Source organism: Labrus bergylta, chromosome 9 (assembly GCF_963930695.1).
Source record: "Labrus bergylta chromosome 9, fLabBer1.1, whole genome shotgun sequence".
NCBI classification, from domain to species: domain Eukaryota; kingdom Metazoa; phylum Chordata; class Actinopteri; order Labriformes; family Labridae; genus Labrus; species Labrus bergylta.
In genome coordinates this window covers 15,250,865-15,262,139 of record NC_089203.1, presented here as the reverse complement: position 1 = coordinate 15,262,139, position 11,275 = coordinate 15,250,865, and the positions used below count along the sequence as shown (strand labels likewise).

Sequence of the window (11,275 nt, the reverse complement as noted above, 5' to 3'; positions counted from 1 at the left end):
CTACAAATATGACACATGAACACATACTCTCTTGTAACATTTTACATACATTTATTTGACTTAAAAGGAGGAACATGATATCATGTCCAGTATTTTACAAAGTAGTTGGATTTTAGAATCAAACATCATTATCACAGAACTCGGGAAAAGAGTGTTTAGTTTTGCTGCCCCCCCTCTTCATGGAACATTCTCCAGAATGACTTGAAAAGGTTGTTTAGAGCAAAGTCAAAGTCACACCCAGACTCTATACAAAGGTTCTTTACAATTGGAGAGCAAACATGATGTAAGCGGTCAAAAGTTTCAATCAGGTTCGCCCAGGCTGAACTGGTGCTGGGCGAACCTGAGGAAGCTACAGGCGAAACACGTTGTTCGCACACTATAAAATATATAGCAGAGTTATTTTCAGTGTGCCATGGACTTTTGATTTCATTTTCATTTTTTGTTCCTGCTACTGTATGCACCTGAGAACATGTTTAGACCCTTTTGGCCATTTAGATAATGATTAAAGAGGTGTTTGTAAGTTTGTTGTATACATTTTGTTTCCAAAAAATGCTTCGCAAAGCTATTTTTGATCATCATAAATGTGAATGATTTATTTGTTTTTTTCTTTTTCCTTCTGAGAGCTAGTAGCTTAATTCAATAAGAATGTAGGATAGGCATGCAGGATAATTTTTAAATGTGTAGTGTATGTTTGCTTTCTATTTAGGGAGTGGCTACATGTGTTTAAGATTTTTTTTTTTTCCAGTAACATAAACAATTTTACACTCTACCTTAAGCTGTCGATCTTATGAAACACAAAAGTGCAATGTGCATGTGCTGTAGAAATGTTAGCAGATTTATGTCTGTTCTCTACATGTCTCCCACAGACTGATGCCCACTGTTGGCCACAGATTTCTTTCTCCGCTGTGTTTGCTGACCCTGCTGGTCCCTCTGGGATCTCCTATCTCCACCTCTAATCTCTCATGCGGGGTGGGGAAATGTACAATAAGTAGAGAAAACAGTCCCTGTCATCTATCACGGGGCCCCTAATGATGGTCCCTCTCAACCGCTGGCTGAGGAGGTAATGGCCACAAGGGTGACAGGGGCGGCACTAATATGTAGCTCTGTTGTTTGTTTCCAAATAATGCAAATAAAACACAAAAAGTAAAGTATGGCATTTCAGTTTTATTTAAACATAGGTTGACCTTGATGTCAGTCATGTTGTGATAATTGTTATTTATTTAATCCATTACTTTTAAGATCTTTTTGCAGAATTTAAGGAGATGATTTTCTTCCTTTTGTTGTCTTTAGCAGCCCTGTTGAGCTATAAAAACATGGAAGCCCTGAAGAGGAGGACAGACAAGAGACAACCTTTATTTTTTCATGTATATATATATATATATATATTAAATATATATATGCTGATATTAAAATGGAGACTGACCTTAGAGGTTTTGATGATGATTAGCTGGCAGGTTTGAGTTAAAGGCCAGGCTGGAGAAAGTGGTCAGGCAGGGGTCCGACCACCTAAAGGTGTCTTTACAGGAACATGGCTGAATGCCATAAACACTGCAGGAGACATCACCATCTGTAAAACAAAACATCTTTTGTCCAGGTTCACACTTTTATATCTTCCTACATCCATCCTCTCACTGCAATCATCACGTGTTCTTATTAGTGGAATGATAAAACACACGTATCTCTAAGTGCTCATGTATCTCCTCACTCTCCTTTTCTAATGGATGCAGTGATGGAGGAGTGAAGGTGTAAGCAAGCCTGTAATGAGAGGCTGAGGTGAGAGGGAGGACAGGAGCATGGAGCGCTGAGGTGGATCTCCTGCTGCGGAGGTTGTTATAAGGAGAATAATATTAACACAAGACCACCAGCTTCACTCATCGGTCTACTGTGTGGTCTGAAACCACTGATGAGAAGCCTCTGTGATCTCTGCTCTGCATCCATCTGAACAACATGTTGTATAAAGTGTAACATTCTTTTTCTGAAACAATGTGTTTTATGTCATTTTTCTTACTTTTCTTCTGCTTAAAATCGTTTTTTGAAAACAACCAAACTGAATAGAATGGGTGTAGAAAATAACAACTTTCACAGAGTTTACTGAGCTATAATAATAATACTTTAATAAAACAATTTAATTTGTAAAGCACTTTTCAATACAGGAAACAAAGTGCTTCACAACAGGCAATTAAAAAAAAAACCCAAATAGTACATTAAAGGAGATGACTGAATATAAAGATGAGGTTATTGTTAAATAAGATGGAACAAACATTCTTCTTCAACTTCCTGATTTGAGTTTGTAGAAAAGTGTCAGAAAAATCCTAACACACTCAAAGATGTCAGTATGTAGGACACATTTTACTAGACGTTTGAGGATGATATTGAGGGACACTCTGGTTCCACAGTACAACAAAATTGAAAGAGCTGCTCACTGCAGTGAACAAATAAACCAAATTGTGGACAATATAAAGGCAAATTGGAAGAAAAATAAACGTAAAAAATCAAGTTAGATCTCAGAAAACACTTTGATTATTGCTTGTTATGCTTCCAAATTGTAAAGAGGAAGTTACAAAGACTAAGTAAGACCAACATAAAGTAATGTCTAAAGTTGATATTGCTTTATATATAAAACCCAACATAACTGTCGCCCACGTATCAGCTCTGTAAAACCCCAACACTATGTACAAAAGTATAATATTAAATATCAACAATAAACACAAAATAAGCAAAGACTATATGTAAAAGACTAAAGGATAATGTACATACTTTTTACATATTTAAATGAGTACTTTCCCCCTGTCTGCTCAAAACGTTCCTGTGGCAATTAAAAATACAAATTTGGAGTGCTGTCCTGATTGTTTATCTTACTTTCCACCTGAGACATGTGCTCTTTGTATAAAAAGCTCAACATGTAATATAGCTCATATCTATACACATTCAAACACAAACACCCACATTACACTCATATATAAAATAAATACCTTCTTTATATTTTCTGCTGCATTTCCTTATTCCCAGAGTACCACCGATGGAATAGGTAGGCTTTGAGGAATAAGCTGGTCCCTTAGCAACAGACGATGCTGATGATAATGTAGAGGTCAGTTAAAGGAAACATCAGAGACAGAAAGCCCAAATTAGAGAAGAAAAGAAGAAGAATTTACCGGTTTCACAAGACTGCAACTGGACTTTGTTTCTGATTATCCTGTAAAGACATAAAGGAACTCACTCAATGCTTGTTTTAATTACCTCTGTGTGACACACAAACGCAGTTATCTACCTGTTGATGGAGCTGACACTGGGCACGCTGTCCTGATCACACACTCGCTCCAGCAGCAGCCTGTCTCTGATCTCCCAGGCGAACATAGTGGGGTCGGAGTGCTTCAGATGCAGGATCGTCTGCACAACTTTGGGAGTGGCGACTTTAGGCTTAGAGCCTCCGATAGCTCCTGGTCTGATGCTTCCTGTCTCATTGAACCTACATTCAAAGTAGTGATAGCCTATCTGTAAATGATTTTAACAGATCTTTGTAAAATATGGATACTGATTTGATTTATGTAGGCTGGCTATACGTTGTAATAAAGCAAGTAAGCCTGTCTATTGATTCAAAGAGTGAGAAATAACCACGTCTTTAGATTAATTTTATATTTGAAAGAAATATTTGTCATGCGTAATGGATAACCATAAATAGAAATAGGCCCAAATTAGGCCTAATTATAGTAGGCAACAGGACAGCACATCAAATATTTGGCTAAATTAAGCAAATTAGTGACAACAATGCAGGATTTACAATTAATTTTACGTGGAAAAAAAACGTTTGTGTAACTTACCTGGTCAGTATTTTGCTGACACATCCGTGACTTACGCGCAGGCGGCGGGAGATCTCACAGGGACGCACACCCCGCAGGGCGAGCTCCACAATGCGCTGTCTCACTACGTGCGGTAACGGGCGCCCGTTAATGAAGACACCGCCGAGCTGGTTCATCCCGCCGTGTCCTGAGAAACAGAGCAAGATCAGAGACATCACCCACATCACACCAAGACGCACGGCTGCAACCAGCATTCCGTTATCAGGCACCTCCACCATTGCAGAGTTCAACCCATAAGACTGTAAATATTAACCTCACAAGAAAACTTTAATTCAACTAGAAACATCCTTACTGTGAGTGACGATGAGCGGCACCTGTCCAAAGTGTGCCTCCATCACAGACTGCCTGTAAAACTCTGTCGCCCTCCTTAACTTTGACACGGTGCCTGTTGCAAAGTTTAGTTGGACTGAGGTTAGAATTCTTTCAAAGAAATTCAATAAGAAAACTTGGCTTGGGGTTGGTGTGTGTTTTTGGTGTTTGTGTAGACTACGTGCGCTTTTTTTTGGGGGGGGGGGGCAGACTTCAAGAGAGCGTATTTGTGGATGGCTATGTGTTTTTTTTGTTTTTTTTTACTGTCTTAATTGCTTGAGTGGTTCAGTGGTTTTATTATGTCATTTTGCTCTTTGGACACTTCTTGTGATCACATAGCTGCCAGGGTTTTAGACCAAGACCAAATCCTATTGTCCATGCATTTTCCTTTAATTTCCCTGTTCAGTATGAAAAACAAAAAGCAAGAGGAGGTCCTATCAACAGGCTTCACTGAAAATGGCAACGCATTGCCATTGAAGCCCATTAAAATATTTCCCCACCTGCCAGGAAGTGTAGAAAAATAGCACAGGCATACTTGATAAATTAAAAAAAAATACATCCAACCACAGAATAATCCAAAAATAAATTAAAACAATTAAATTAAACATAAATTAAAATAACGCACATAATAAAAAAGAAAGGAAGCAAAAAAAAACAAAAAACAATTTGACACGCTTGAACATAATTATAAGAAAAATAAGTCAGACAATTATCCAGATAGTTATCAACCCATATTGTGTTGATCAACTCATCACAAAAGGTGAAACGAAATAGGGCTGCGTGTAATGAACTCACTTTGTTAAAGCAAGAGTTTTCACAGCAAACTTTCACAACATATCTTCATGGAGACACAAAAAAAAAAACAAAAACAAAAAAAAAACAGCCAAGCTCTTTGAGTTCAAACGCCGGGATTGGTTTTTGGTTGACCAACATTTAAACTCCCGGAAACGCCGGGCGAAGGGCTTCAAACATGTAAACATATTGGAAGTAGTTTTACAGAGGGACTTTTAGTATGGTATGCTGTGTGAAGGTGACACCGAGATAAGGTAAACTAGAAGGGATAAGCGCACAAATGATTACCATAAGTGACTTCCTTTCTCTTTGTTTTGTTAGCTACTAGCTGAAGAGTCGAGGTTAGCATAGCACCGGCTGGGCTGATGTGAACCCACGTGTCATACATCCCGGATTTCCCCCCCCTAATAACTCAATTTCAACAAACATACAAGAGTGTAATGTAACCGACAGGCAAGTCACTTCTTCTCGTTAGCAATTGCCTTAATTAGTGTTGTTTTAAATTATCCTTCCGCTATCTTAAAGCAGTTCAGTGAGTCGTCGTTGGGTGGCGCTGCTGCTGCGCGATGGACAACGAAAACAAAGATCGTTTCTTCATTGAGGAGTTTTGTAGTTCAGAAGGAGAAGATGAGATCAAGGTTAGTCGCCTGAGACGTCACAAAATCTGTAAAGAGTCTCCTCGGCCGAGCATGGATAGCTCTCCTCCGCTCGTACTGGTGTACAACAACCCGAGTCCTGTTTCCAGTTTGGACCTGCAGGGGGAGGAGGACAGAGACCAGGAGGACAGAGACCAGGAGGAGGACAGAGACCAGCCTGTTGAGGAGTGGATGATCCTAGGGAGTGAGGAGCAGGTGGGAGACTCAAGTATTCATCTTAACCTGAGCTACTGGGACAACTCTGCGGATGACTCTGGAGATGAAGGTTAGACTTGGTTTTGCACTTGTGTTTAAGTCTATAATGCTGTTTCAAAGGTTGTAACCTTTGGGGACAAACATGTAAAACTGCAGGTGAAAAGGGAAATGAACAAGAATGCCCAGCTACTTATGCCGAATGATCTGTTTTGGCACGCTATTGTATATGAAACAATCAACGTCCAAATACCCTAAATCATGTATTTAAAGTAAACCGATGGAGATCAGCAGTTCACATCATGGAGTCGTGGATGACTGTTTGTGTAGTAAATTTGTTTACCACTGCTGTGCTTACTCATTGGTATAGGATGAGCTTTAAAGACGTTTCACATCTCCTCCGAAAAGCTTCTTCAGTTGAATTGTATTTACATGGACGTTGTTAAATTTCATCCCCCAGTTTAAATTATTGTTTTTTATTAAATTGAGGGTTTCGATAACATAGACCTACATGGTTTTCGATAACACACTTTGACTAATCCTTGGCTCCCCTAATGCTGCTTTGAATGGGTTTTCAGTTCGGTAATGATAGTTTCTCTGTATGTAAGTTTTACACCAGCAGATTCTGACATAAAAATGAACATCAGCTTGAATAGAGATTAAATACATTTCTGTAGATACATTTAGTACATGAATTGACAAAGGGGACTTGCATATGTATTTGTTTTAACATATAGGATTGCAATTTATTTTTTAATGTTGACAAGGCTTTTTGCTCAGTTTTCACTCAGATTTTTCAGAAATGCTCTGATTCACATTAATCGAGACACTCATACTCACAGCAGGGAGCCTCGTTGCTCTACCAGATCATCTCATCACGTCAGCCAGTAGCTCCACTGGAGCAGAGCCTTTAACTTCACCTTATGGAGTTTTATTCTTGATTTATAAAAGCAATTTGGGGGGAGTTGTGCGACATCTTGCGAACCACATAATTATACAATTTATAGTGAAACTTATATCTTGTGTCATGTATTTTTTTCTTGTATAGATCAGAATGTGAAGTCAGAGATGGACACTTGGCAAGTATCAGAGAAGGACAAGGTAACTACTGATATCTGTCAGCTTTCATGTTTCTGTGGAACTCGTGTTTTTCAGGATAGTCATGGTACTCTCGTATTCTGCTGAGCAGCAGTATTTTTGGTCAAACTTTATAAAATGGTGTTCAAATAAACTCAAACTTATGCTTGTATAAAAAGTAGATAAAGAAAACGAAAACAGACTTTATAATAAACAAAAAACAACTTCTTTCAGCGATGCAGGTATTTATTGTATATATTATTGAACATTATTTATATATATAATTTTTTTTTTAATGAAATTCTGAGTCATGAAGTCCTCAGTGAATTTCTGAAATACAGTCCATACATGTTTGTTTAAGGTGGCTGTGGTCTAATATAACAGTGTGTACTTTGTTTTAATGACTGGTTTTTATTAGTATTTGTCATTTTTCTTTACAGTGTGGTGCTGAGAAGTCTCAGCCCTTCCGCTATTGGGTGCCTGGTAACTTTCAGGCCTGTAACATCTGCAATAGGATGGGACATCTCGCAAAAAGCTGCTATTATCAGAAGGTAAAGAAACGCCCATGTCTGCCCTTCTTTTCTTTCATTAATTTTACCATAACAGCTCTGTGGAAGAAAATTCATTGCAAGAGTTTGATACAGATGTTGCTTGATGACCCTGATTCTGATATAAATACTGCCCATGCCCAAACCGCTTACAAAACCTACTAGACTCAATGACAGGGCACATTATAGTATCTAAGTAAGATGCTTACCATTATGGCTTATTTAATCTTGGTTAATGCATAACTTTGTTCCCTGCTGCTCTAGACTCATCCTGTGGTCCTTTTTTTTTTTTTTAAATGATGACCCATATATACAGCTCCATGAACTTGTGTATTACCTTCCCTATATGTCTCTATTGTTTCACAAACAGATTGTCAGTGTGGGTCCAAGGTACTTTTAGAGGTTGATCAACAAAATCCCATCTTAACTCTCTTTTTTTTGTCTATTTGCCTTCAGAAATGTCCCACCTGTGTCCTCTGTGGCATCCAGGGCCATATCCTGAGGGACTGTCCGCGCCGTCCCTGCTCCAGCTGTGGACTGCCTTCTCATTGCTTCAGACCCTGTGAAAGACCCCCAGTTTGGAATCAACACTGCAAGCGCTGCAGGATGGCAGGGCATCTCTCTGATGTGAGCGTCCTTTAGCACCTGGATATGGCCCCTGTCACAGTTTATGTTAAAAAGAAAGTGTTTACATGTTAAAGGAAACTTTGAAAGCATTTGTCAGCGGTGTGTTGACACTGTGCCTCAGGCATGTGTGGGCCTAATGTATGAAGTGTTTTTTGACGTCGTCAAGCAGTTTTTCGTTTTCACTTCTTCATTGCAGTTCTACAGTGTTGTTTTTTTTTTTTGTAGTTTTAAATGAGTAACTTTTACCTTTTGTCTCCTGGGTTGACTTCAGGCCTGCCCTGATTTGTGGAGACAATACCACTTGACTGTGAGTTAAATTTTGTACTTTACTGCACTGAAAAGTATTGGTGAGACTTAGAGTTGGCATGCATGGGTTTGCATTAATAAAATAACTCAACTATTGACCTATTTCCATATTTAAAAATGTCTGTTTGAGCAGATCCAACTAGAGGTTCCAGTAAGGCCATCGACAGTCCACACCCCAGAACAAAAGGAATACCTGACTTTTTGTTACAACTGCTCCAAGATGGGACATTATGGTTATGTAAGACACAACAGAAATCTCACTCTGACTTTTCTCATCTTCTTTGGTATCCTGGCTTAATCTTCCCCTGCCCTCAGGTGTATCCCTTTTATTTCTTTCTTTTTTGTTACAATGTCGTTTTTCCCCCCGATTTTCTCCACCTCTGTGTACACCTCTGTGCAGCATGCACTCCGTCTCTTGTCCGCTATCTTTTTTTTGGATTGGACTAGTTCCTGTCTTTCTTTGTTCCTCCTGCTCCCTCACTTTAAATGTAATCTTCTCTCTCTCTTTTAAATACTTTTTAAAAGTGAAAGCACTGTTTTTGTCGGCCCTCCCTCCATCTGTGCCTGTGTTTCTGTCTGTATCAGGAGTGCTCTAAAAGGAGGATGGTCAGCGGGATGTTTCCCTCACTGCCCTTTGTTATCCATTATGACTCAATCAACGACATCCTGAAACATAATTCAAGGATGCATGAAGGATCAAAAGGTGAGAAAGCGTAAAATGTTTCATGTGCAGTGATACTGTTTAAATTGTGTCATTTTAATTGTGGTTAGTTATTTTTTTAAGGGGGGATTTCAGGGTTTTAATCTCATCTGATATAAACGAAAACAGACCAGGCCGTCCAAGCATCCTCTTTCATGATTCTGTTTGATTGCAGTGCACACCAGCTGTTGCTCTCTCTGGTTACCTAATGTAGTAACTTTAGCTTTTAGTTTGGATGTGTATAGCCTGATTTGACCTGAAATAATGACAACCTCCAGTTGATGGGGTGGCAATGGTGTTTTTATTCAACCAGAATTATTCCTCTTTTACAAAAGAGTCCTGGCCAAGACTGCTGCACAAAAAGTTCCACACGAATAAATAAACAACAGAACGCAACAAAGAAAAAAAGGGAAGATTCCTTAACCTACTGACAGCAGTGGGAATTAGGGCTGGGTATTTCCTACAACCCCACAATACCATAAATATCAAGATACAAAGGCCACGATACGACACATATCGTGATATACATTGATTTTGGATAATAACCACGTCCTACACAGAATTTACTACAACAGCTGTTTTTTTTATCGTTGAGAATACCAGCGGAGGCATCAGGATCCTACAACTGAAAACACTTCAGTTCAGGTCCTCAGAGATCCTAGAAATATGTACATTCAAATATTTGAATCCCAGAGCTATAGGTCAATTGTTGTTCTGAACTGTCATCACAGCTCTGCAGCCGTATCGATTCTGTAACATCTGAATCGATACATGTATTTGCAAGGAGCACATGACGATATATTGCAATATCGATTTTTTGAGGACAGCCTTCGTGGGAATAAGATTTGGAAAGGTTGTTCACGTTTGTTCTTTATTTCAGGATATACTGTATGTACTAGGCTGCATTAGATTAAGCCACATGTACCTAATGATTTGACAGTTAGTTTATAATCAGTATTCAATCTGCCTTAAGCTGTGATTTGTCTGTTTTTACTTAATGCATCATTATATTCACCAGCTGTTCGCTTACATAGACTGTCTACTCTTTGTTGTTGGGCAGGTAAAGTGTTTGGCTTCATTAGAGTTTTTTTTTCACTAAAAACAGCTGCCTACTGCGACTGACAACTCCGTCAAAGAAAGCAATGAGAGAGAATCAAATCAGAAAAGTTGCAGGCTGTAAAAACCAACACAAAGACTCCTCTTTTTGGTTTGTCTAGTTGAGCGAACCCTTTCATGTTATGTTTGATCTCTTGTTAATTATAAACGTTACTTCATGCATTTGTTAACAACAGGTTCTTTTAACTGATTGTTCAGCCAAACCTCAGGTTTGGAGAGATTATCCAGTTCATTTTTTTCTATCTATGCTGTGTTTGCAGAGCTCATAAGTGCTGGATGCCTGCCTTTCTTAGATCAGCAGACTGAACTAACACAAGAGAGTGGTGAGGAGAATCTGGCTGTTCAAGGGAGGAGCAAGACAAAGCAGGTGGCGTGTAGCCAGGCTTGCAGGAGGAAGACGTGGCCAGAGAGGCGCAGAGAGAGACGGGAGGTGAAAAAGCTGAGGAGAGAGGCTCAAGCAAGACGAGAAGGAGGACTGTTGGGGAGATCCAAGGGAAAATTTGATGATGAAGTTTGCCCTTCAGACCCCTCCAGGTCTCTTCTTCATGGTCAGAAGTCTCCATCCCCTCCACAAAAGAAGAGGAGGGATGAGGCAGGTGACAGAAGGAGCAGGAAGAGCAGAGAGGCAGAGAGATGGAAGAAGAGAGGAGGGCTTAAACATGGGGATTTATATCCCCATGGTGATGTAGATATCAGTAGCGAAAACTTTCTTTCCCCAAAACAAAGAGTACGTCACAGAAGACGATGAAGTGTGACTATTTCTTCATGTTTAAGGGTAATGAATGTGACTGGATAATAGTAAACAATTTTGTACCTGTCTTTTGTTTGTTCATTCATTTATCACTATCACTGTACTTTAGTATTCACATCTACTACAATTATACTCTTTTTTTCACCTAGTCTCTAAAAAACATTTTTTCAATGTGTTGCTTTACGGCTGATGTATTGCACTTTTTCAGCTAAAAATAAGGCTAGTTCTGCAGCAACATCATTTTCTTTAATTATAATTATTTGTTATCACATCAAAGGAACAGATCCCAGACTGATATTTGTTAAGAGAAGTATTTATAATGTAAAAAAAAAAAAAAAGTCAAA

At 39.0% G+C, this 11,275-nt stretch overlaps 2 protein-coding genes across 2 annotated transcripts; one reads left to right on the top strand and one right to left on the bottom strand.

Annotated features, from left to right (window-relative positions):
• Positions 1 to 1,144: 1,144 nt before the first annotated feature.
• On the bottom strand, positions 1,145 to 4,291 carry LOC109993051 (paired box protein Pax-5-like). The gene is made up of 7 exons (XM_065958384.1): positions 4,150 to 4,291; positions 3,819 to 3,984; positions 3,269 to 3,466; positions 3,153 to 3,193; positions 2,973 to 3,071; positions 1,424 to 1,567; positions 1,145 to 1,322 (listed from the first exon to the last, which is right to left on the bottom strand). Exons 1-6 carry the CDS (start codon positions 4,190 to 4,192, stop codon positions 1,425 to 1,427), a joined length of 690 nt encoding a protein of 229 aa, XP_065814456.1. The 5' UTR covers positions 4,193 to 4,291; the 3' UTR covers positions 1,145 to 1,322; position 1,424.
• A 777-nt stretch (positions 4,292 to 5,068) lies between these two features.
• LOC109993028 (zinc finger CCHC domain-containing protein 7) lies at positions 5,069 to 10,998 on the top strand. Its single transcript, XM_020645842.3, has 8 exons — positions 5,069 to 5,879; positions 6,855 to 6,907; positions 7,324 to 7,434; positions 7,888 to 8,058; positions 8,330 to 8,365; positions 8,498 to 8,602; positions 8,950 to 9,067; positions 10,441 to 10,998. The coding sequence occupies exons 1-8, from the start codon at positions 5,525 to 5,527 to the stop codon at positions 10,926 to 10,928; spliced, it is 1,437 nt and encodes a 478-aa protein (XP_020501498.2). The 5' UTR covers positions 5,069 to 5,524; the 3' UTR covers positions 10,929 to 10,998.
• Positions 10,999 to 11,275: the final 277 nt, after the last annotated feature.

Coding starts and splice junctions, on each gene's coding strand:
- LOC109993028 (XM_020645842.3), top strand. CDS start 5,525: ATGGACAACGAAAACAAAGATCGTTTCTTCATTGAGGAGTTTTGTAGT. Junction 5,880..6,854: donor GGATGACTCTGGAGATGAAG/GTTAGACTTGGT, acceptor TTTCTTGTATAG/ATCAGAATGTGAAGTCAGAG. Junction 8,059..8,329: donor TGGCAGGGCATCTCTCTGAT/GTGAGCGTCCTT, acceptor GGTTGACTTCAG/GCCTGCCCTGATTTGTGGAG.
- LOC109993051 (XM_065958384.1), bottom strand. CDS start 4,192: ATGGAGGCACACTTTGGACAGGTGCCGCTCATCGTCACTCACA. Junction 3,467..3,818: donor GTCAGCAAAATACTGACCAG/GTAAGTTACACA, acceptor CTTTGAATGTAG/GTTCAATGAGACAGGAAGCA. Junction 3,072..3,152: donor GTTGCAGTCTTGTGAAACCG/GTAAATTCTTCT, acceptor CATTATCATCAG/CATCGTCTGTTGCTAAGGGA.